The 26937-nt window shown below is 32.3% G+C and overlaps 1 protein-coding gene and 1 long non-coding RNA gene across 3 annotated transcripts; both read left to right on the top strand.

Annotated features, from left to right (window-relative positions):
- The first annotated feature begins 410 nt into the window (after nucleotides 1-410).
- On the top strand, nucleotides 411-5950 carry LOC11445506 (uncharacterized). The gene is made up of 3 exons (XR_003009256.2): nucleotides 411-819; nucleotides 1026-1091; nucleotides 5553-5950. It is a non-coding gene; the product is annotated as an uncharacterized lncRNA (long non-coding RNA).
- A 10699-nt stretch (nucleotides 5951-16649) lies between these two features.
- On the top strand, nucleotides 16650-26446 carry LOC11443716 (uncharacterized). 2 transcript variants are annotated; one of them, XM_003595747.4, is made up of 7 exons: nucleotides 16650-17203; nucleotides 17503-17558; nucleotides 17662-17707; nucleotides 20858-20935; nucleotides 21996-22106; nucleotides 23050-23129; nucleotides 26053-26446. In XM_003595747.4, exons 1-7 carry the CDS (start codon nucleotides 16799-16801, stop codon nucleotides 26126-26128), a joined length of 852 nt encoding a protein of 283 aa, XP_003595795.1. In that variant the 5' UTR covers nucleotides 16650-16798; the 3' UTR covers nucleotides 26129-26446. The 2 variants fall into 2 exon arrangements, with proteins under 2 accessions (XP_003595795.1, XP_013464116.1); XM_013608662.3 differs by lacking the exon at nucleotides 26053-26446 and adding an exon at nucleotides 23770-25976.
- Nucleotides 26447-26937: the final 491 nt, after the last annotated feature.

Genomic DNA, 26937 nt, shown 5'->3' with positions numbered 1-26937 from the left:
AACAATTTGTTAGATAAATTTATAAGAAAAAAAAAACAACACTTTATTAAATTCAATTAAATATTTTTAGTTTGTTTTACGTAATATCTCTTAGCACTTACCAAGTTTCAATAAACCATTTATAAAATTAAAATTATTGTTAAATGTCTTTTACACATGTCAGAGTGCCATGCTTACATGTTTCTTTCATCCAAAAGATAGGTCAACTTTTGTAAACATCTCACTTAAAATCTTTTTTTTTTGTTGAGGAAATATCACATAAGAATCTTAATATCATCAAATGTCATTTTTTTTTATTAAACTTTTATATATATATATATATATATATATATATATATATATATATATAAGGATCTATTTGTAAGTCATAAGACTTACACCAGATCTCAACTGTTAATTATAATTAATCAAGCAGCTTATAATTTCTCATTAAAAACCCACAACAGATGCGTGGTATTGTTAGAATTTTTTCTAATATTTTGTGGACTGCAATCAATTTTAGGTTTTGGTTTTAATAAGAATAAATTGATGTTGTGATCCATTTGATGATGCTTAAACCCTAATAAGAGTGATCAATAGATAATGGGTATTTGTACACATTTGTGTAGAAACAAGGTGTAGGCCCGAACATTAGGGTTCATGATGGGTGGTACCTAGAGTTGCACGGTTATAAATAGAGAGGCTAGGTCCCTTTGCCATCACTCTAACAATTATGCTTATTAGTGGTTTGCCCCATCGAAAACCCTAAGTTCTGAAGCATGTGAAAGGCAAAGGAAGACTTTGTCTCATCTCGGCGAATTCGGTAATCATGATTTCCAAGTAAGTGTGTTCAAATTTCATATAATAAACTCGATCTTGATGAATTAATTTTTACATGTGGTATCACAGCCTAATATTATATGATTTAGAAACCTAATATTATTGGGATTGAGATTTTGCCTTGTAGTATCATTATACTGAATCGTTTATGTTTCTTTTATTCATTGTTTTCAGCTCGTATTTGATTTCTAAAAATTCCCTCGCAGTTTTAATTGCTTTACCTTTGAGATCATGTGCGATGTTCATCCAAGTCAAATTCTATGTGAATTAAGGTAGGTTTGTTTTCACTACTTTTGAGCAGTGCACATGATTTATTTATTATTAATTTTGAATCTATTATTATTATTATTTATATTGAAAAAACTTGTTTTGTTTGATTGTGGCTTCAACACTTTCCAAAAAATTACTTAGATTTTGGATCCTATTGAAGCCTTGCATCGGTATTGTTTATTTTATTCACATGAATTTTGTGATATCTGTTATATTTTATGGCTATTGATATATAAGATGCCTCTTGGTCTTAATTCTACATGAATCTAGATTTTAGTTTACTCATTGGGTTATAATCGTTTGTGCTATTTTATTTAATTAAGAGGCAAAACACATATATAAAATATAATTATATGCAATGTTTTTATTAATTCATGAGATTCATTCTTCTGTCAAGTTACCGCTGCGGTAATCATTGTGGCATCAACAATTTTGATGTATACATAAATATTTATGATGAGTTTTATTGCTTTAACCTTGATGTTCAGTTGGCCTTTACTGTGATTTCCTTTTCCTACATTGGAAAAGGTTTGTTTGTTTATTTACTTTTAATTAAAATAATAAACTAATTTTGAATCTAGTTTGTTCCATTTAGTTTAAAATTAGAAACAAATCGTTATATTTGACTTTGATTTCAAATATTGTTGTTGCATTATTATTCGGAAACTTTATTGATTCTGTCATAAACGAAAAAGGATTTGTAAAAGCAAACTAAGTTCCGGTGCTTAATTCTGTTGTTCGTGCAATGAGCATGGAATGGTTTTAGTTATTTCGGTTTATGAATTTGGGTTATGTTTGGCAATTAATCTTAATAATCTACTTTTGTTTTATCTAATTGATGCCACCTTAATTGTTTTTTCAAATTTTGATCTTTTTGCTTGTGAAATATTTTTGGTAAATTTCTTTAATATACATGAACGGTGATTTTGGATTAATACTTTTTTTCTCAAATTTTTTACATGTGTCATACATATTAATATGTACGAAATTGGTAACTTGATCCAATTTTTGTGTGGCTCTTTCTATTAAATTTATGGATAGTTTCCTTTATACATGGTCATCGGTTCTACTCTATTATTTGAGTGGATTTGAGATTTGGTTTATTCATATAGAGTTTGCTTTAAGAATATGTTAATCATGATTGAATTACAATTGTATGTATGGATCCAGATATAATTTTGAGTAGTCATGTTCAAATTAAAATTATGTATTTTTGTGCTACTTCTTTTGATGTTGTGTTTGTCCCTGCAAATTGATTTTACATTTGTGGTCTTTGAAACAAATTTCACATGTTGTGATTCATTGTGTATGTGCATCTAATGTGTATAAACATTAGCATGATTACTATATGAATATTCCATCAAGCGTAATTTTATTTTATGTCAAATCTAGAAGGAAACACAATGACTAATATTTTATGGATTTGTATATATTTGGTGTTGATTAGAAATGGGAAACATATATTCTCAAAGATACGAGTCTAAAATGTTATATGTGAAAATCTCTGTTATAGAAGTGAATTATCCTTTTAAAGTCGTAATTATGAAATTACTTTAGACTTATTTTTGTCAATCATAGCACCAAATATTGATGTATATAAATTTATAATTATTGCAAAAATTCCATGTTGTCTTGTTGTTGTTTATATGCTCACTTATGAAATGTCATTAAAGATAATATTTTGAGCTATTCTAAAAGCAATTCAAAACTATTATCTTGTATTATATTGATCTATGATTAGAGTTTTTCTTTTGCCATGTTGGTTTGTTGTTGAACTATGAACCAATTGAGATGACAATAAACCAAATTTTGCGGAACTTTCTTTAAGTCATCGAAGCTTAATGACTCTACATTCGAGGAGAATTGATTACACTTTTTGAGGTTGGCAATGATTTAATTAATTGAATTTTTTTTTATTGAATTTGACTACACGTGTTCCTTTATTATATAAGGGATGAGCATGTCCTATTAGTGTAATATTAATTGACATGACCATTATGTGATAGACAATATAGTTGAATATTTGGTTACATATTTCGAAAGTCTTTAATTGATAATCCAACTATCATTCTCTATCAAGTGGGAGAATCTTACATGTCAATTATCTACAAATAAGAGACTAATAGTGTTTGTTGATGAATACTCTTTTATTTATTATGGAGACTTATATTGAAGATATTATAGTCTTTTCTTAAATAATTTTGTGACTATTTTGTCTTTTATCCTCAATAGTATTGAAATTGAAGTCTTGTATATTTCCGCTGCATAAATAAATTATTAGTTGTTGATGAGATTATGAGTTTAGCGGTAATAGTTACACTTCCAAAAGATAGCACATGATTATACGTTGATACTACTTTTATGTGCTTTTAATGTACTATTCTGCCACATTGTATGAAACAAAACATGTTGTGAATGAGAATTAAAATGTCAAGTGACCAGTATGGATGTATTTAAATAATGCATTTCTTTTACTGACTTTGTTGTATCTTGACAATAAATGATTAATATGCAAGAGATTTTATACATTAGTATAAGTTGTTACCATCAAAGTGGGACCACTTGTATTCAATTGATGAAATTTTCTTTGTAGTTTGAGGAATGTTTTTAATTGTGACATGTAATTTCCTGCCCAAAGGTGGTTTTTATGTACTACAATTAAAAATTGATATGAAATTAAGTTATTGGAGAATGTATTGAACTGAGGAAGTTTTCTTCTTAAAGGTTCCAATTTTCCTCGTTTGTTTACTGCATACTCATTGATTAACTCATTTGAGATGAAGTTATTGGAGAATATGTTGAATTGAAAAATGTTTCTGCCTAAAGGTGACAATTTCTCAAATTCAATGTATCCTTATTGATTAATTCATCTGAGGTTTTGACTTAGGTTTTGCCTTAGTTTGTACATTCTGCCCAAAGGTGATTGTACAATTATATTGGCCTCCTTGTAATAGCTTGTTTATTTTGAGCTACATCTTGTCTTATGACACATTTTAATTCATTCATTTTTTTAATCAATAATGAATGATTGTTCTACTTCCATTGAGATCTTAAACTAGTCAAATTGTAAGAAATGGAAGAAGTTATCTCTATGAGAACATGTCTGATCTGAAATAACTTTTTTGTAAGTGGAGATAACTCACAAGTTAAATTATTTGACTATATTAGTCCTATGTGTCTAATGAAATGGACATGAAAATATGACAATTTTGTAAAATGATCTAGGAGTGATTGTGAAGTCAGTGGGAGATGTCAACATAATTTGAGATTCTAGTTTTAAACTTGTTTTGAAAAAGATCTTTTATGTACTTTCCTCTAGGATGAATCTTATTTCAGTTTCTTTGTTGGGTGAACTTGGTTTGAATTTACTGTTAGAGGTAGGAAACTAAGTTTGAGATTGAACTCATATAACTTTACTTCCTCTTTAGTTGATCTATATAAATTATCTCTAGTTGATGGTTCATGACTCCATGGATCTTTTGTTGATGGTTTATGTAAGTTATCCTTGACTTCACATAGCCTTGCTTCGTCTTTCGTTGTCAAAACTTTTGTTTGTATAAGGTCTAATCTTGAGGAAGATATCCTTTACTTTATGGCATAAGCACTTGGATCATATTCATTGGGAAAGTGCTGAGAAATTAATCAAAGTACATATTCTACCTTTCTTAAAGTTTGATGATCCAGACACTTGTGTGGATTGCATTAGAAACAAATTTATTAAAACCAACATAATGGGTACAACTAAGGAGCCAATGAATGTAATATATCATTTATGGTAATAAATTATAGGAGTTAGGAGCCACTAATGTCAATGTTGACAATTTCTAAGGGTTCAAAACGGCTAACTTTGACCTTAATTGTTCTTTTAACCAAATGACTTAGACTAATTTTTGTTTAAGTGCCATTGAATACATGATTATTGTGAATTATTTTGATGTGTTTAGTTAGTAGGAGTTTGAATCATTCCATCACTTTTATGAAGTTGAATTTCTATTTCACTTATTTTGTTTGATATATTGATGTGATTTTTCATTCAATTTAATTGTTGATGATGAGATGAAATCTTGTATATATCAAATGTGAAATATTAAAGCTCAGGGATCATTGTGCCGGTGATCAACACTATTTTGGAGTTGAGGCATTACATATAAAAAAATTAAGCTCTATGTTGACAGAATCATTATACTAGCTATCAACACTATTTTGGAGATGATGTATTATGTGTAAAAATTAGAGCTCATTGTTAATAGTATCACTATGTCGGTGATCAACACTATTTTGAAGCTGAGACATTATATCAACATGAAATTTAGAGCTTAGTGTTAATGGGATCATGATGAGTCAATAATGAGTCATTAATTTGTATCTTTTATTTAATATTTAAGTTTATTTTAATTAAATTTAATATGTTTTTATTTCCTTCTAGAACTATTTTACTTCAATTGCAAGTTATTTTATTTTAGAAACAAATATTTGAAAGATGGAGTCTTGGAGCAAAAGAAAGGAGAATTGAAGCTGATTCATGTCAAAAATATGAAGATCTCATACAAAACTATCTTCTACAAGGATTCATTTCAAAAATATGAAGATCTCATACAAAAATATCTTGTATGAGATCTTGTACAAAAATATAACAAGTGGCGCGCCCCTATTGTCCTTTTGCTGATTTTGATTCTACGACAAAGCTGCCTATTTTAGTATTTCTGACCTAGAGCCCATGGTTTCTTGTGCAACACTACACTATAGCGATTTAATTCTTGGGGATCAAGTCAATGTTAGACTATAAATAGAGCAGTCTCTAGTTTGTAAAACCATCTTTTGTTCTTAAAATAAAAGTTCACCTTTATTTTATTGTTATTTACTTTTATGTTCTTCTTCTTCTTCTTCTTCTTCTTCTCTTCTATGTCTACAATGAACGTGACTGAGAAGACTCTTCTTGTCATGTGATTGTCTTCTATATCTACAATGAACGTGAGTGAGAAGGCTCTTCTTGTCTTGGGATTGTTCGATAAGTCTAATGACGTAATCCTAATCAAATCAAACCATAAACCCTAATATTATATAAATCTACTTTCTAATCTAATTTCACCGTTTTTATAATAAATTAACAAATACCAAACTCATAAAGCGAACGTGGAGGGTTAGTATTTGTTAATTCATCATCACAAATATCAATTCATAAAGCGAAAGCGGACCTTTGATATTGGAACAAGTGAAATTAGACAAGGATTGCAAAACATGAGAATAGTCTAGCAAATCTTGAGACACATAAAGTTTCGTTCTTCAAGGATTCTAATAGCAATCAACCATGAGAATAGGTGTGGTTGCTAGAGGAACACACTCAATGACTTCGAGAGAAGCTTTGATACGCTTAAGAGAAAATTGTTTTTAGACAGTAGGTCCAATATAAAGTTTAGGTTTGGGGTTTCTTTGTGAAGGGCTTGTCATCAAGATGAACCAATAATCCCAAGGCGCTTTTATTTTATTATTGTTATTTTCTTTTAATTAAACAAAAATACAACTTTCTACCTTTTAAACTTTCAATCTATTCATTGTTAAAAGTTAATTGAATTCATAACTCCTTGTCGGACGATACCCTTTTTACTACTTCGGTAGAACCGTGAACTTGCGGTTTTACTCATCAGATCACTATGCCGATGATCAACATTATTTTTGAGTTGAGGCAGTGTGGTTTTCTTTGAACCACATAATTTCTCTGACTTTAAGGCATTTGAGAGAAATCACATATTTTATCTGGCTTTAAGGCATTTGAGAGAAATTGAGGACCGACAATTAAAATGATAGTATGGTTGATGATCACGTTGACATATCGTTTCTTGCTACACACTACACAAATGACAAGTCGACGGAATTGGTGATATTTGGAACCATGGAAGGTGTTGTATCAATAAGGATATAATTACCGCCATGATTCAATATCATTCAGTTTTTGTTGGAAGGAGTCTTAATTAAGTGTTGCATCTTGGGATCATTTAGCGGCCATGTTAGGAAGTTTGTTATCAGTTCGAGAGCCGTTTTCAAAAAAAAAATCTTCAAAAAAAATACACAATTGATTTTGCCCAAGTGGGAGAATGTTAGAATTTTTTTCAAATTTGATGATGCTTAGGCCCTAATAAAAGTGATCAAAAGATATCCCCGTGAGCTTAGCTCAGTTGGTAGGGATATTGCATATTATATGCAGGAGCTGGGGTTCGAACACCGGACACTCCACTTCTCCACAATTAACTTGTGTGAGCTCTAGCCACTAGGCTACTTTACCAAAAAAAAAAAAAAAAAAAGTGATCAAAAGATAATGGACTTTTGAACATTTAATATAATTTGTGTAGAAGCAAAGTCTTGGCCCGAACACTAGGGCCCATGATGGGTGGTACCCTGGGTTGCACGGTTATAAATAGATAGGATAAGTCCCCTTTGCCATCACTCTGGCAATTCTGCTCATTAGTGGTTTGCCCATCGAAAATCCTAAGTTCCGGAGCATGTGAAAGGCAAAGGAAGACTCTTGTCTTAAATCTTGACGAATCCGATAATCATGGTTTTCAAGTAAGTGTGTTCTAATTTCATATAATAAACTCGGTCTTCATGAATTAATTTTACAGAGGTAAATCCATATTCTTTCTCTTCTGACAGTTTTACTGTCACAAAACCTAATTATAATTTATTGAACTAATTTCGCTGCAACCCAAAATTTAGTATTTCAAATTTAATTTATTGATGGAAAATAAGAAAATCATCCCAAATTCAGAAACAAAGAAACTTCAGGTATTTGTGGGTCACTTTTATTTTTGTGGAAATATCTCTGCATATTCGAACAAAAGGTCATTGTATCAATGCTAAGATTCAAATATTACGATTCATGAATTATCACCTTGATATATTGTATAATCTATTATCTATTACATTCTTTTAGTTAAGGATATATTATCTATTACTTTACATATACTCATGTCCGTCTATCCACTTTTTTTACTGCGCCAACACATGTATCTAAACAAAAGCTATATGTTTGAAAAAGAAAATGTTACTTTCGAGATAGTAAGAAAATAAGAGAAGATTGAAATACACTTTATTCTATCCAAGTGCTCATAATAAAATAGATAAGTGAGACATCATGGAATTGCAATATCGAGCATTTATGTAAAACCTTTCCCTGTTATTTGAAATGGGCAATTAATCTCTTTAGCACTTGCATTTCATAAACCTAGAATACAGTTTGTTTCAAAAAACACAATAATAAATGTTATCAAAGTGTATTACAAAACATGTATAAGGCGTTTTTTGAATTTAAACAACATTACATAGTAGAATTAAAACCAAAAAATAATTGGTCTAAAACTCCAAAATATAAACATTACATTAACACCCATATTGGTTTAAAATAATTGGTTTAAAAATCCTCTTTAATCTCCAAAAAATAATTGGTTTAAAATCCTCTCTCATCTCTCAAACTCGTCATACTCCATCAACCTCAAAATGAAATTTGTTGAGAATCAAGATTTCAAGATATTGAAAGCCTCAGAATCCACACCTAGCAAAAGTTCCAAGGATCAAACCACTTCAACTCCATCAAAGGAGTGGCACATGAACAATGGTTATAGGAGTGGCATGCTTAAACTTCTTAAGTCAAATAGTGATATGCCTAACGTGATTGTGACTGACAGGGATACAACTTTGATGAATGCCATAACAATTTTCTCCCTAAAACTAGTGTAATACTTTGTTATTTTCATGTTGGAAGAAAGAGCAAAATACATCACAGATTGTAGAGTGAAACCAAAGGTTATCAAAGTGGATAGGAAAGAGAAAGTTGTCAATTAGGTGAAGCCAAGTGAGATAGTTGATACCATATTTAGAGCATGGTAAAATATGTTGAATCTCCTACTCAACAGTCATATGCAAGTAATATAATGCAATTCTCAGATGTTTCTAAAAAAATTCCAAAGTTTCTTGACTATGTTCAAAGTACCATTTTGGACACTGTTAAGGAAAAAAATAGTGAAGGCATAGACAGACCGTGTGTTTCATCTTGGGTGCAGAACCACCAACAGAGTTGAAGGGGATCATGACAGAGTGAAGAAATATTTGAGCGCTAGAGTGGGTGATTTGGGTACTTGTTGGGAAATAAGTACATGAGATGTTGGTAATCCAGTTATGGGAGATACAAACATCATTTGGTTGGAGTTGTACTGCCTTGGAACATAGATACAAAGACATCAATTTATACTCTAGGTTGGGTGGAATATGTCTAGACAAGCCATGACCTATATTTTTATGGAAGAAGAGCGTGTTAGGGAAACCTTGTGCATGGACAAGAAAAATTGCGGTTGTGTGTTAAGCACATCGTATAGGCTACCTTGTGCATGCATCATTGCTATGAAAATCTGTCACTACAAGCCTATTCGTTTGGATGGGATAGACGGTCATTGACAAATGTTATTTATGGATGAAGAAGAAAGTAATGAAATTTTTTCTGTCGCGGAGGAGCGGAGTGGAGTGGTATTCAGGAACGTCTCCAAAGAGTCTCTTACCAAATGAAACTAAAAATCAAAGAGGGTTTGCGTTAGTTAGCGTTTCCTGAGGCCACAATGATGTTTACACCTCCAAGAAAGGTACCAACCAAAGGAGTCAAGAAAAAGGTCAAATCTAAACCAAATGAGGCATCGGCTAGGCGGATTCCATCTTTACGGGAGCGTATTGATTCTCAGTTTTTGGATAATCAATCTTCACCAAAAAAGTATTCATTACCTAAAAGAAAAGGTGCTCATATTGACATTTCTCCATGTTTCTCAGTCCCAACTCCTACTCGTGTTCCAAAGCTTATCTTGGTTCCAACTACTTATGATCCATCGAGTCCTATTCATTACATGCCAAAATTCATGAGACCATTTATTGAGAAAATTGTGGATGTTAAAGGCAATGAGAATTGTGGGTTTAAGGATATAGTTGAGCCCATGGGTTTCATGGAAGAAAGTTGTGTTATGGTGCGGAGAGCGCATATTCAAGAGGTGAAAGAGCATATGAACCACTACATGCGGATATATGTGGGCGAGGACCGTTATAACTATATCTTAAATTGATTGTATCCTCCCGAAAATGACAGTGGTATTGCACCTCCAGATAAATGGTTGACATTGTCGGATATGAGTCACATCGTTGAAACTTACTAGAATAGGCCTGTAGTGGAGATAACTAGTCTTGAAATTGGAATTTCAGAGACTTTTTACCCAATTAGAGGTAGATCTTCGATTAACCCGAAAAGCCACATCATGTGTCTTGGGTTAATCCCAAGTCATTTTGTTCTTCTTTTTGGAAAGATGATTGCCCACTATGTCCATCATCTACAGAGTGGAAGCTACACAAGAGCAGAGAGGCAACTTCATGGGAATTTGAATTTTTTGATCAACAAGATTGCTCTGAAAACTCATGAAATTTGAAAGAGGAGACAAATTGTGATCACACAAAAAAATGAATCAAACTGAGTCGATCCAATTTTGTGTGACACTCTTGAAAAAGCAAATGAAGAATTTGAAGTTATTGCGGAATATGAAGATGATTCAATTTCATTAGATGAAATATGACACTTTTTTGTCATTGTTCATTCTTTTTTTTGTTGATATTACACCGACATATTTTTTTTGGATATATAATGTAACACCTTTTTTGGGGCCAATAGTAATATATATATATATATAAAGTATGGTTATGCCACATGTCACTTCTACGTTTATTCTCAATACTTTTATTATTTTTTATTTTTTTAAATTAATATTTTATTTCACATAAATATCTCAATAAACTTTTGATCTTATCCACTAAATATTTTATTTAATTATTTATTGAATTCCTAATATTTTATGTAGCGTAAATATCTCAACAAACTATATATAATACTTTCAATCATATCCATTAAATATTTCACTTAATTTGTTAAATAATTTTTGGTTTAATGAATTAATGGCTACTTCAATTTTAGCATTATTTGTTGAGTTTTTCTACTTGCACCCTAGTTAATCATGGTTGCACCCCAAAATGACAAGATTACCCTTTCATAAAATTTGATTTTCAAAAAGCCTATTCCTTCTTTTTTGGTTACACCCCAAAACCCTTCTTCCAAAACCATAATTCTCCAATCGATCGATTGTGTTCTGCGAAGATTTTCAAAACCATACTTTTTCACGTCCATTCATGATTTCAAAGAAAATTCGAAGCAAATCAGGTTAGCAAGTGTTGTTCTTCAATCGATTGTGTTTTTCTTGTTATGGGTTCTCAGTTCTGATTTTGTGTTTTCCTTGTTCTGCGATTCACAGTTCTGCGATTTTGGAAAATCAGTTTAAGTAGGTTCATGTAAACTCAGTTTAAGTAGGTTCATGTAAACTTAGTTTAAGTATGTTCATGTTAACTCAATTTAAGTAAGTTCATGTAAACTCAGTTTAAGTAGGTTCATGTAAGTTTACATGAACCTACTTAAACTGAGTTTACATGAACCTACTTAAACTGAATTTAAGTTAACCTTACCAATGTAAATTAAAACCGTAATCGTACAGTGCATCATTGCAGTTGAAGGAAAAAAATTGAAACTAGCAAATAGAAGAAGAAATTCACTTACTTACATCCAATTGAGTATGGATGAAAAATATTTTGATTCACTCTTTAATTTTCATGGAGATTGATATTGAACATCAAATTGTTTGATCGATCGCTTTGTGGGGTGAAAGAGAGTGAAACTCACTGACAATGAATAAAATTAGGGTTTTAAGAAAATTTATATAAAAGGGCAATTTTGGTATTATAAAAAAAATTTAAGAAAATTTGGGTGTAACCAGAAAAACATGGGGTGTAAATAGAAAAACTCTTATTTGTTTCAATAAATGTAGTTTTCTATTTTTTCGATGAATCAAGAACAGGGAAGGCATCAAGTGGAAGGTCCGACATCCCAACTAGGTTGGCACCTTCCACCATCCTCTACCACCTGCCCATATTGATTAAAAAAGGGGAAAAATAATTGGGGGTGGGGATTAAAACCCTCAAAACAAAATGGCAAAACAAAAGAAAATAAAGAAAGTGACAAAGAAACTAATGGCTATGGGTAACGAAAACTCGGCGCCCCAAATCCTAAAGAAATCCTCCCTAACAAAGAGCGGTAAAGTGTCTCACCAAACGACATTAATGATGAAATGTCCATGATTCGTCAACTTGTCTGCACACCCATTACCCTCACGGAATTTACAAATATGTTGAAAAAATTGAAGGAAAATTTGTTTTTATTTTAAACTGATTTTTTTCCTTCGAATTTTCAAATATTTCTTTAAAATTTCATCATATCCACTAAAAAACTCATACTGCTAAAAACTATTTATGAAAGTTAATGACCACTATGATTTTTTAATGTGAAACATGCTCTGTTTATTTTTTAATTTAATTTATAGTAAAAAACTCTTTAAATTATTGAATGTCAAAATCATTTTTATTCAAATTTGTTACAAACAGGGTATATGTTGTTGCTCGTTATAACTTTTAAAAAAGATCACTTTAAAGAATATTATTTCTCTTTGTTATTGTTTTTTTTTTTAACAGGATCTACAAAACAAAATCTAAAACAATTTCAAATTAAAAGATATTAAGATTTTGTTTTTCATGGGAGGGAGGAGAAAATAAGTATCAAAAGATAAAAATAATTTTGTAACAAAAAATCCATTTTATATATTTGTATCAAATTAAATTATATTTATTTTTAAAGAAGTGATTGTTATTTTGATAAAATCATTTTTCTAATATTTATTCATATATTTAATTTACATATTGAAAGGTTGGACTTTATCGATACCCTCTCTCTATACTTTTAATGAAGTGTTACTTTACTATGATCACAGATGATAATGGATGTCCTCAGGTATACATAGTAGTTAATTCTCTCTATTTGATAAAAATTACATTTATGTCATTCTCACATTTGTATGAATATTCGTTGGACGAGTATTAGTGGATATTAAAGTATTTGCAAATATTTACAAATATCAATGTGTAAAATTATATTTTATACAAAAAAATGCATTATTATAACTTAATTGAAATTATGTAGAATTTATTCCTTATATTTTATTATTAATAATTGCGACACTAATAATCATTTTACAATTGTTCCATGTGAGATTTGAACAATGTCTCTTGAAGTTACAGAGTCAAGTTTTTACCACTGATCAGCAGACACGTCTTAGACTTATTCCTTCTATTTTGATAAGACAAAAATATTATACCACACGTTTTCACTTTGACAACAAATTACTAATTAACAAAAAATTATTAATTAGGAAATTCAGTTGTATTTAATTTCACGACGGGAAGATTTTTATTTAAGTAATACGACAATTGTATAATTTTGCTAATTTAATAACGGGTATGGATTCCTACGTGTTTGGGTATTTAAAAAATGTTTATTTCATTTTATATGTGTTAATAATTTTACTAAATTCAGTTATGCATCTATCGATTTACAGGTACTTAAAATATGATTTTTATTATATTTGTGTGTACCTATTAAGATATTCGTCTCGTACTAGTTCGTGGTCAATTTTATTTGCGGATACTATGCATACCAAATTTTGATCATCCTTAATTATATGTCTAACCCGGGCAACGCCAGGTAAATACACTAGTGTGTGTGTGTCTTTGACTTTTATGTTGTGTACAATACACCGACGTTTTACTCGATTATTAATATTCCGCATTTATTATAAATATATGTTTATGTTTCGACAATCATGTATTTTACCTTTCATTTTGTTTTATTATGATATTTGCTATTTGTTAAGTTATGTGAAGCTCAACATGTCTCAAAATGCACAAATTGAAGGTTATGTCTGATATTCTGCTTTCAAGAAGACGATTAAAGTTTTCTTAACTCCGACCGACACTTTGGATTACTTGAAGACACAACTTAACAAATATTTTGTGTTTTATGGTGAAGATCATAGTACATCTCATGTATTTGTACAGGTATCGTGTGTAGATCTTAGGGCGGACAAAGACGAAGACATGTGAAAAATGGTTTATTATCTTCAGGTTATTCGTGACGATAACGACGTAGGATTTATGTTTAGGAGGATGATTGAAATAATGTGTTACACCTCTGTGTTCGTTCCAACTGCAGCTGCCTAGAATGTTCAAGAGAGATTTGATGTCATTTAGTGCAATGTGTTGCATAATGCTTCACTTTTGTGGAATTTCGAACATTTGTGTAATATTAACGTATTGTCGTATTTGTGTAATGTTAATGAATTATTGATAAATTATGTAATGTTGTTGTTTATTACTTGATGGTTGTTGTTGTATTGGTTGAGTTTCATCTGGAATTACCGTTTGTAATTACAGGTAAAAACATGCTGAAAATAGCTTGGTTTATGAATGCAGACTGCATTGTCTGCATTTACTGACAACAACGGTAGTTAACTACCACTACGACCTGTAATTTAACACAAGCAGAAGAATTGTTTCATTCATGCATTCAAACTCTCAAACTTACTTCCAAAATCACCCAAAGTCAATTTACACCATAACAATTGTTTCCTTCATGCATTCATTTTCATCGCAGTTCTAATCAATCGTTCAAAATACGCAAAATTTATTAAAACACAAACTTATTCAAAATTTATTCGGTATAATACACAACATTATTCAAATTTATTATAAAAAAAAACATCCAAAAAAATAAGACATTATTACAAGTCATTACAATAATCACTTTTAATCTTCTCCCTCATCACTTAAGTCAATAGGATTGTCCTCTGCAGTTCCTAGGACACCTAATTTTGGTTGTGGACCAAAATAACATGTCTTTTCACTCCTTCTCAGCTTCTTGAAATTGTATACCAGCACCTTCGCATTGTTTTTTTCTTCAGATCGTTCGCATTTGATGTCGTACCACATCATGGACGTTTTTGCTTTCTTTGTCATTTAAGTATCACCCTACTGGGCCTCAAGCTCCTTTTTCAATTCAGCACCACCATTCTTCTCAGACATATATATACAAATAAAACAATACAAAAAAAAAAACATTCAAAATGGACCAACATTAACATAGAAACCATCATTCAAAATATTGAAAGTAACTTGAACCGTCAATACTTTCCTAAAGGACCTAGGAGTCCTCCCAAATGGTCTTAGGACCCTCCTAGAGGCCTCATCGCCTTCCTAAAGGGCTCTAAAGCCTAGAGCGCGCCCCTCCGAGGGCGCCACCTCAAGAAACTTCTGAAAGCCTCTAGAGCTCGGCAGAAAGACATAAATGCCCTCATTGCTTGGGGCTTAAGTCACGAGAAATCAAGTCCATAGAGGGATATAAATACCACCTTGAGAGCCTTCTTAAGCCATGACCAATGCAATACCAAACCCTAATATCAATTATTGTACTTATGCAAATACATAACTAAACTAAATTGGCTATATATTGCTTTTATAACTTGATTATAACATCCTAATCTAACAAAATAATGAGATTTTCATAACAAAATAATACCCTAGTGAAACTAAACTGCAAAATTCCATTATAACAACATTCTATCATATAACAAAATTTCATCATAACAAAATAATCAACATTCCATCATAACAAAATAATGAAATTTTCAAACTAGCATAAACACTAACATTTTGCTAAATTTATCAAAATTAACACCCTAATCAAACTAAGTTGTATGATAATAGGATTAGGCTTACTTACTTGTGATTTTCTTCAAAAAAATTGGATGAATTCGTGCAATTTGACTTTGGCGGAAAATTTGATAATTACAATGTTTTTTTAAGGATGATAATTACAATGTTGAAAGGGAAATGCAGAAACTGAAGCTTCTGCCGTGTTAAATTACAGGTCGCAGTGTAGTTAACTACCACTGAGCCCAGTGGTAGTTAACTGTTGCCGATTCTGCCAGAGGTAGTTAACTACAACTAGGGATAAAACTGTCATTTTCATGTGTGTTTATGAAAGAATTGATGTGAGAAAAACAATTTTCATGTTCTAAATGCCCATTTCCAATAAGCCCAATCAAACAGGTCAAATACTACATTTGGGTATCAAATCAAACCGAATGGTAATGTCTCCCCCCACATACCTTAAATTTCACTTGACGGTTATGATTCCCACAGGCCCGTAACTGTTGAGCGCCACAGTGTGTCACTACAACAACTCATGCACCTCCTAACTATGTAAGGGGACTTTTCATAGTCCTTAAAGGTACACTATTATTCAACCCTAAACTCCTCATTTTTCTACTTTTACAGACTTAAGTGTTGGAGTGTCTGCACTATGAAGGTACACACCTCTGACATGTCAAGAATATATAAACTAATGCATTTTCTCATTCATTAATTAACGTGCAACACATAATTGAATCTATAAATTAAAATTAAAATCATACTAAAAACGTAAGACTGAAAACAATTATGACTACTCAAAATCTGTTTTAGTAACGGTAAGATAAGTTGATGTTTTATTATGTACCCATTTTAGGCCCAAATCTTAACCACTTACTGCTAGTTACTTACGTTACACTTCTTCAGGTCCCACACCGAATAATTCAAAACCCAACCACAACACTTTTTTGTTTTCTTCTCTCTGTTATTAATCACTTTTCCTTTCCCTCCTTTTTTTCTCTACACAATAAAACTCACTCTTTTCTTTCAGTTCAAAAACCCGAAAACGATGTCGTTAGATCCACCTCCAACAACCGCCACAACCACCACCACATCAAGACCTACTGCACCGTTTACAAATCCGAATCCAAATCCAAATTCGAAACCGATTCATTATCCACAACAACAACAGCAACCACAACAACAAGCGCTTCATGTTCGTTCCCCAAACCCTTTTCTTTACCCATTCGCGTCACCTTCACGCGCTTCTGCGAATCATGCTGTTGGCGGTTATCCTCCACCACCTCCTCCGTCGCAGCCGCAGCCGCCACTTTTGTATTCTCACGGCGGCGGTGTTCGTGGTATGAATTTGGATTATCTAAGTCACGCTTTGCACGTGACTAGACCGCTATCGCACGTGCAGTTCCCTCATCTTGCTGCTACTGCTTCGCCTCCTGTTAAAGGGCACCTCAAGGTTTTGAAATTCGATTTTGAAGTTTTTTTTATTTAAATTTTTTTAATTGTGTGAAAATTGGTTTTGATCAAGTGTAAAATGGAGATTTTTTTTTTAATTAAATGTTGATTATGATTTTCCCTTTTTGTTATGATGTAGAATTTAATTTAATTTTAATTGTATAAATTGGATTTAATGTTTGTGAATGGGTGAATTCAATTGAAAATATTGTGATTTGAAATTGTTATTGTGATTACGATTTTTTATTTCAAGCTGGAATTTTAATTTTTGATTAAATTTTATTTTGGTTTTTCAATTAGGGTACTGCTAGATCTACGGTTTCTGATGTCAATGGCCATAGAGATTCAACTGTGAGGTAAAAAAAAAAATTGGATGATTTTTGGTGTATTCAATTTGGTGTTTTTTCATGTTCTGTTTTGATTATGGAGTTTGATTGATGTTTCTGATGTGTTTTATAGGGAAAGAAGCAGAGACGATGCACTAACTGTTGTCAGAGATCGAAAAGTGAGCCCTAATTCTCTTACTTTACACCCTTTGCATTGTATATTGTATATCTCTTATGTAATTACAATTCAGCTGTTTAATCTGATTAGGCGTGTCCTGGTGTTGGACACGTCCTATAATTACACTGAATCATGTGATTTTCTCAAATTATTAGTGGTGGTGTCTATGTCGAACCGAATTGACACTATTAGCTAGAGGTACAGCAAAACAGAAACAAAAATTGGCAAAACAGGCCCCCAAAAACAGTGGCGCAACCGCAAATATAGAATCCCCATACTTGGGACAGCCAACAAAACATCACCAATAGAGCTGCAATCACATAACAGAGTGAGGCTAAACAAAACCTGCAGCCCTCGTTCCTCCAATCCTACCACTGTTATAACCTCTGGCTCATCTAATAAGACAACCTTTTGGATTCCAACACCGTTCATAATACAGACATGTTGGAATTTTAACTCTATTCAAACTCCAATGCCAAAATAACACCTTAATTTCCTCCACCACTCTCACCTCATTATTAAAGATGATGTTATTTCTCGATTTCTAAATCACCCAAATTGTTGCTGCCAAATAAGCCATAAACTCTTACGGACTTTCTTATTTCTCCCCTCCCCACTCCAATACTCCCAATGAACAAACAAATACGGTAGAGTTATAAATGGCAACCCAATGAAACACCTTGGACCAAATAGAGTTTGTCACCTCACAATGTAAGAAGAGATTATTTGACGATTCCTCTCCTCTTTCACATAACACACATAACGTTGGAACCTCTGGTGGAAGAATATTTCTCAAGGCAAGATTTCTTCTTGCGGGATCCAATCTTGAAATATGAAATATATTTTAAAATATAGACTTAGCCCTCCAAAACCCCCTTCCAAATAGACCCTTAGTTTGAGAATTTAAGATGCTTTTCTCTTTTGTGTGTGTATGTCATATAAGTATCAATAGATTGCTAATACTTGTTTGATTTCTTCATAGAACACTATGGGAACTGCATATCATTGTCATATTTGTATTTTTGTTTTTACTTTCTTGTTTATAGATCTCTTCTCTTAACAATATGATATCATAGTCTCGTGTCAAAAAATAAATGAGAACCAAGAGTAAGATGAAGATAGTAACACAAGTGATGAGGCAAATAAATTTTTCTAAAAAGAGGACAGGAGATAGTGGAAAATAAGAAGAAAATTAGAATGAGGAGGTAATACAGTTTACAGAATTAACACAGGAAATGCAATAGAATACTGATCAAGAACAGAATAAAATTGAATGGAAGCTCATGCTTGTCAGAGAAAAGGACGCTCGTGCTTCTACTATAATAAATGGTTTCATTTAAGAACAAAAAAGAAGCGGTTTTCATTAATTTTATGATGGAAAATATGATGCAATTATCTTTCAGAAGTTTGGTGTAGGAATAGCTTTATAGAAAAGCAAAAGGAAAAATAGAATTTGTGGTAATTGCTAGTAAGTTTTTGAATGTGAATAAGTGTTGTCAAAATGTGGAAATGGATGTGCTATGGCAATATGGTTTGGCATGTTTTCGACAAAACAGCTTTTGATGGCCATTTGATGGGGGCACTCACATGGAAGCCTACAGCGGCTTCTATTTCTGTGTTCGGCAGTTCAGGAAGTCAGTCATGGTGAAAATAGCTTCTATTCACCTAAAAAAGATAAGAGAAATGGTATAGGTGATTTGTTTTAAACTCTAATGACCTGAAAAAGCTTAAATGACCGGTCAAACCCCAACATAAATATACATATCTGTGCTCTCACTTGCTCACATCTTTGTTGTCTACTCACATGAAATAGGGGCTGCTGTAGCATTAGAGAGAGAGGAGGGTGTTGTACTGGAATTAGTAGAATGTGGGTAAAGAGATAAAAGGGTGGGTTATTGGATGGAGGAACAATGGGAATGGGGGGAAGAGAGACTGGGACAGATTGAGGAGGAGGTGATTTGGTGGGAAATAGATCTTGATAAGGAAATCTAGGCTCATTGCAATAACATCTTTTGGAGATAAAAATTTCCCAATAAGGGAGAGACATTTGTAGCCTTTATGTGAGGTTGAGTAACCTAGGAAAAACCATTCGTTATAACAAAATCAAGCTTATGAGGGTTATAGGGCTGGATTAAAGGAAAGTAGGATCAACCAAAAACTGTCAATTTGGAAAACTTGCAACCAAGTTGTTAGTTGAATAAGATGGTATAGGGCGTGTTCTGGTTTAGAGAAGATGTGGGAAGATGATTGATGCAACTTAGTTGGCTAGATGACTGATGTATTTCTCTTTTTCGAATTAAAGGATGCTGAAAAATAATCTAATGCATTATCACTGTTCAAAATGTAAATAGACCAGCTTGAAAAATACTCCTTAAAGAAATTTTTAAATAAACCTAATAGTTGCGTAGATCCACATACATCTAGAAAACACATCAATAAAGATAAAAAAGTGCCTATGTCCTACAATTGAAGTCACTTGACTTGATCCCTGTACATCTGGATGAACGACAAAAAAGACAGCAGAGTTGTGACTCGGTACTGCTCGGTTTGGAAGTGTTTCCAAGCTGATGAAATTCACAAGCTAAAGACTGCAAGTGAGACAAATAAGGAACCATAGCTCTAAACCTTTTGATATCTTGATAACCCAATCAACCATGAAGAAGGCTCAAAGACTTGTATTAGTGGAAGCAGTTGTAGATGAAGACTTAAGGCAGTAAAGTCCATGTGACTCAGCCTGCATCGATCATCAACTTCATTTGTTTCTTTATAACAATTTTTGAACAATTTAGACTGTGTCAGACGATTAACAAAATTAAATTAAATGAACAATTGGAAACAAAAACTATAGAATCAAGAAATACGGATGGGAGATGAGTTGCTTGACTAGTTCACTAGCTTTAACTTTTGACCCGTTTGCTACAGTAATATGTTGTGGGGTAGGTTGGGATATTTTTTTATAAAAGAGGTGGATTGCCAGCCATATCTCATGGAAATAGGAAATATTTACATTGAAGCAAATGAGGGAGATCTCAATCAAATTCTATTATTTAAGCCATATCTCAACAAGCCCAATGGATTTTAATATTTATGCTTTCTCTTGTGGTATTTTTCTTTTTTGTTGTGGTAACAATGTTGCATTTCAAATTTTTAGGTCAGAATAACAGAGGATGCTTCTCTGTATGCACTCTGTAGATCATGGTTGAGAAATGGTGTAAATGATGAAAGCCAGGTATATCCACTTATGAGTTCAAGCAAGTAATAGTGACTCTATAATCTTCTGGTAGTCTAGTATGATCTTAACGAAATGATACTGATTGCATGTATGCTTGGTGATATATAATGGCAGCATCAACTATTGCCAAACTTTTGCTATAATTGAACTCACATTTTAGATGCTGTGCAATGAAAGTACTTCTAATAAATAAGTTTGAGTTGAGGCAACTCGTTAAATGTTTGGTTGCACCTTGTCCTTTATACAGGAAGTTGGGGTTTGCAATTTTAAATCAATTGCATAATTTATATAATTTTTTTTAAAAACTGTACAAATTGATTACTTGATCCTAATTCTTTGTAGATGCATGGTATTTTCTATCATTTAGTTTCTTTTGGCAAGTAGTAATGCATTGCAATGGGGCTTAGATGAGTTATGGAGTATGGACAGGGTCACTTCACCAGGCTGCAATTTTGACTCGACTACACAGTTTCGGTTTTAAAACCATGGCCTAGGATATAACTATCCCAGACCTGTGTCAGTTAGAAGTGATGAAATTATGCTTGAGTTTAGTTATTTGGATCCATATAATCTGAAGAAGCTGTCAAATTATTAAATGAGAAGCTTCTTGTCACCATAATAGATCTTTTTCATGGATGTGAATTGGTGATCCTAATAATTCTATAAAATAGATCTCATGTTTTATTACAGTTTGTTTGATGCCTATTATTTTTTCTTTAAAGGGAATCTACTAGGTTTTATTCTGAAGCTTAGAAAAAGATTTGTTGGGAATTGGGATGATCTGTTTGCTGCGGTTTCCTAACAAAATTAAAGGAAACCTCTATTTTTTTCCTTTCTAATTTATCCTCTCAAAATTGGTTGCGAATAAATATGGAAATTATGCTTTCTTTCTAATTTTCTCATCGTACAATACTAAGGATTGGGATGTTATGGTTCCTTGTAATTTTCAGCCCCAATGATTTGCTTCTTGGGGCTGAAGTTCATAAGCATCTTTCTTATTTTCATCTGTTACATTGCTATTTATTTATTTGTAATCTTGTTTCATTATGCTTGTCAGCCACCACAGAGAGATGTAACAATGTCACTTCCCAAACCATCGCCTGCATCTATGGTGGATACCTGTACCTCGAACAAGAAAGATGATGAAAATGATGATGAGCAAGAAGAGGTTGGGTTTTCTGGTTAAATGCCTATTAAAGCCATTTATGAAAATTAAATGCATGAACTGAAGAATTTATTTGTGAATTACCTGAGAAGTTAGCTCCCAACCTTTTCATTTATATTCACATTATTATATTATTTTTCTGTTGCACTTAATTGTATATAGATAGATAATTGTCTGTCAAAAAAAAGATAATAAAATATTTTTGACAAATAAAAAAAATAAGGTTTTTTAATTGTGTCCAATATTGTTCCTATTGTTGTGGATTATTCCTATTTCAATTGGATTTAACTAATTTTCTAATTGATAATTTTAGTAATATTATAAAAATGATAAATGATAAAATAGTTCAAATGAAGGGGTAAAATTGGAAAGGAAAAATTCAGCCCAAAAGGGTGTATTCCCTTTATAGTGTTATGTTATATTTTTTTTAGTGTCCAGTATTGTTCCTATTATTATGGATTGTTCCTATTTCAATGGGATTTAACTAATTTTTTAATTGATAATTTAGATAGTATTATAAAAATGATAAATGATAAAATAGTTTAAATGAAGGGGTAAAATTGGAAAGGAAAAATCCAGCCCTCTATATATTGTTATAGAATAGATTATAGATAATAATGTGAATAAACTTTCTATGTTTCAAAGGACCAGTTGAAAATCTTCTTCAAGTATTTAGAATTTCCTAATCTAAATATGCACAAACAATCTATTAAAATATATAAAGACATGGTAATTAGGACTAAGGTAATATTAACATGGAAAATAGCCATTTCTTTGATACAATGTGTTATCGAACTAAGTTTATTGGATAGTACGCTACTCATGCTAATGTTTTAAAATGATGCTTCTGTTGAGATTGAAACTAGAGTTCATTTGCTTCAATGCTGTCATGTCTTTATATCCCAATAATCCATATCCTTTGGGTTGATACGCATATTGCTTTCAGGACGAGAAGTCTGTTGAGCACTTATCAACACAAGATCTATTGAAGAGACATATTAAACGTGCAAAAAGAGTTCGAGCACGGTAAGTTTGTTTGACACTCCCTTTCATCTTGTTTATTTATTCACCATATTATTTTTTTTACTTGTGGTCACATCATAGCATAACTGGATTTGTAATGCATTATAAACTGCTACCTACTGAATGTTCTAGATTAACCATTCAGATATGTGAAATCGTAAATCTACATTACAGTATTTGAAGGAGTACAGCTACCTACAGCTTTATATATGGATCTGATTTACATGGTTAATAAAAGAGTAATTAAGCTATTTGTACTACTTATGATACTTGAATAAATTCTAACTCTATAACAAACCTAGGCTACCTGTACAGTGATATTTCAATGCTATTTATTTTCAATAACTTGATTATCTCAACAGTCTCCCTCAAGCTTGTGCATATATATATATATGCTGTCAATTGAGGTGCGATAGCGGCTTCGCAGAGTGGACTTGGTGTCCACTGTGACGCATTCTGCTAGCAAGCCACGCTCACAGCCACGAATTGCGGTCTTCTCGTGCTGTAGCTGCTACAATTAGGTCTCAATTGGTTTAGGCGTTGGAAAAATCTAAATCACCCCCTTAATTTAACCCTTCAGCTTCTTTTTTAAGGGTATGTAGATGATTGTGTTTTATTTTAAGTGACCTAACTCTTCTTCCAGGACTCAAACCCCATATATGAGAATCAATAATGTCAAAAGGAGAGTTTTTCAAAGGATATGCAATGACTGCAAATAAGAAAGATATGCAATGACTGTCAACCATTTCCTTCAAGCCATGGAAGATGGAGATAGAAAGTAGTAATAAAAACCGTGAGATTGCATCTTGCGCCAGTGATCTGCCGATACTCTGGTCCTATATGTATATATACAGATTATTAGATGTAACGGTTATAGACAGGCACCACAAGTACAAGTGAGTTGACTGACTTAAAGGAAAACAAGGCACACAAAAGATAGAGTTTAAAGGCAACAAAGGAAGAGGTGTGACTTAACCAATTCCTTTTAATTTGGCCTTAGGGGGTCATATGTTACAATTTTGAGACAATAAAGGATTTCTAACTATGTAATTGAAAGCACCAGTATCTAAATCTTGGATTGAACAAATATTGAGAGATTAGCCGTGAAGTTCCAAGATTGTGCAATAACAGCCGAATGCTGATGAGCTGTCTTGAGTTGATGTCCATAAAAGATAAACACCGTGCGCACATTATGTGTTTTCATCATTTCGGTGAAATCATCGTTAGTCAAAAGGAATTTGACATCGTCAATTGTGGACAAGGATTTTATTCAAATAATTAGTCATTGGAAACGTAGCTAAACTATGAACCACGCCATAGAGGCGTTGAACATCATTTGATTAAACGCTTTTGGCCTTCTTCCAAATGTCATAATATTAATGTCTTGATCAGTCGTTGAAAATGTAGCTAAACTATGATCCACGTCGCAATGACATTGAACTCGACTTGATTAAACACTTTTGTCCTCCTTCAAAATGTCAGCTGATAAACCAATAATTTTGTATCAATAAACTGCTAAGAGAAAACCAACTGAGAATTAACCTTCTACTTTGGGTTTGTTCCCGTCAATGTCCTTAGGACATTATAGACTGATTGCTAGAGAACACAAAGGATGTTAGTTGCCAGGACCCATTACGTAAGAGTCTGCCATTTGAGACTGAAACAAGACAAGGGAGAAAACACACTTAGAGGAAACTGACTTGGACAACTAACCTTCTTAACAAATAGAGGGTTTGCCAGCGTGGACCAGAAGAGTGATTACTGGGTGGCTAATGGTAGCACGTAACAACACTCACTTGTGTGGCATGCGAGCTTGACGAATTTGCTCGTGTTGCAGCGTGTGAGTGGATACTTAGTGGTGACGGTCTGATGATTGAGCGATTGTCAGTGACTGAGCATAACTACATTAGTTTGTTGGTTTAATGTTTTTTACTATAGCATTAAATAATGCAAACAAGATTTTATTTGACATTATATCTCCCATAGGTCCGTCCTGCCCTGTTTGTTTTATGGTGTGATTTGATGACTGTAAACACATGTTTAGTGGAAGCAGCTCCCTTCTTTATAGTGTTACCAGTTCTGTAAATCTTCTGCAAGTGAATTGTGAGGATATTCTTCTTTTACCTTTTAATGAGATACCCGATAATGATGGCTACTAGTCATTTAATATTGATAGAAAGGAATTTTTTTCTCTTGGCATTTAAATCACTTAAAATTTGCTACTTATATGCTAGTAGCTTATTTTCACAATCCTAGATGTAATATTGAAATGGTTTGGATCGACTCTGTTTAATTTTTTACACTGCCATCAAGTTTGACTGTTACACAACTACCAAAGTTTAACTCTTTTAATTTTACTTACACATGATCATATTGTAATATTCTCTCATGCTGATATTGGTTCAAATTTGAACCTTAATGAAATAGGGTAATAGACTGTTTATTTACAAGCATTTGCTGAGTTTGCCCCCTTCTCTGGTTTCTCTGAATCAAAATATATTTGGACTTGTATTGCCTTTTGTACGATGAATGATAGTCTGTCTTTAGAATATTTGAATTGCTACATTCCTTCCAATTCTCAAATTTTGACTTCTATGCAGCGTGTTGAATTTATTTTGTTACAATCTTTGCACTATAAAAATAGTTTGCTTTTCTTAGCATGTGCGTAGTTTCCATGCTTTTGACGTAAGTTTTTGTTCCTGCATGGTTACAATGAGTGCCATTTTATTTTTCTTTAATAATGCTCTCATTGTTTAGCTAGTTTAGATCTGAAAAGAACTAAAATGCTATATGTGATGTTACATCCTGGAAGTCTTATAACTTGATGATTCTGAAAACGTCCAGAATTTGTTTTTAGGACAAATCAAGTTTCAGGATGAAATAAAATTTATATACTAACGTTGTTACTTCTTTATGTTGCTTGTAGTTTAAGGGAAGAACGATCACAGCGCATTGCAAGATACAGAAGTAGGCTTAGGCTTTTGGTTCCTCCACCAGCCTGAACAGTTTAGAAATGACATAGCTGCTGGGTACTGACCTTGCTGACTCTAAAGACATCCGGGCTACTAGATGTCTCTTCATTGTAATGTAGTTGATTTTAAATTGTTTATGGTTTCCCTGAAAAGCAAGATTTATTTTTCGCAGTAGCAATCAATGTAAAAATCTAGTTGGAAATGGATGTAGATTTTTTATCTTTGTTCTATAATTTCTGCTATGACAGGTTTTTCACCAATAAAATTGTAGAAGTTAGCGTTTGAATGAGTAGCAAGGAACCATAAAACTCTTATTGGAGCTTCTCAATTAAAGCCAATGGTTCTTTACTTGCAAAAATGCTCGAAGTTTACTGATGCTTTTGGTGAAGCAATGAGGGTTCATGTAAAAATCTAGTATGATTCTCAAGAATAAAATTACTACTCACGTGTTTGGCAAAAGAAATATATATTTATTAGGAATGTTTTTCTAGGAATGTGAGTGATAGTAGGAAGTTATAGTTAATATTTGTTTATTCCAATTTTCACAAACCTAAAATATTGTTTATTCCCATAGCTATGCTAGATTTCTACTCTTAAGCATGTGAATAAAAAGTGAAGAAAACATGTGTAAATAACATTCTTTGAAATAAAAAAATACCGTATGAAATTTAATAATAGATGCTCTCCTGGTACGTATTGGATACCTGTACTTCATCAATTTTAAAGTATCTAGGCTTCAGTTAGCACATTTACTAGAGATAAATCAGGTTACCACATTTACTACTTGAGAGACAACAAGAGGCTAGACTAATTAACAGTAGTTTCCTTGCTATCAAGAG

This window comes from Medicago truncatula, chromosome 2 (genome assembly GCF_003473485.1).
Source record: "Medicago truncatula cultivar Jemalong A17 chromosome 2, MtrunA17r5.0-ANR, whole genome shotgun sequence".
Lineage (NCBI taxonomy): Eukaryota > Viridiplantae > Streptophyta > Magnoliopsida > Fabales > Fabaceae > Medicago > Medicago truncatula.
The sequence above is the reverse complement of the archived record's forward strand: the minus strand, read 5'-3'. Positions and strand labels throughout refer to the sequence as shown.

Bases quoted from the DNA above. Each gene is read 5' to 3' on its own strand.
- LOC11443716 (XM_003595747.4), top strand. From the start codon at position 16,799: ATGTCGTTAGATCCACCTCCAACAACCGCCACAACCACCACCACATCA. The intron at 22,107-23,049 runs GTTGGGTTTTCT...TATTGCTTTCAG, and splicing joins ATGATGATGAGCAAGAAGAG to GACGAGAAGTCTGTTGAGCA. The intron at 23,130-26,052 runs GTAAGTTTGTTT...TGTTGCTTGTAG, and splicing joins GCAAAAAGAGTTCGAGCACG to TTTAAGGGAAGAACGATCAC.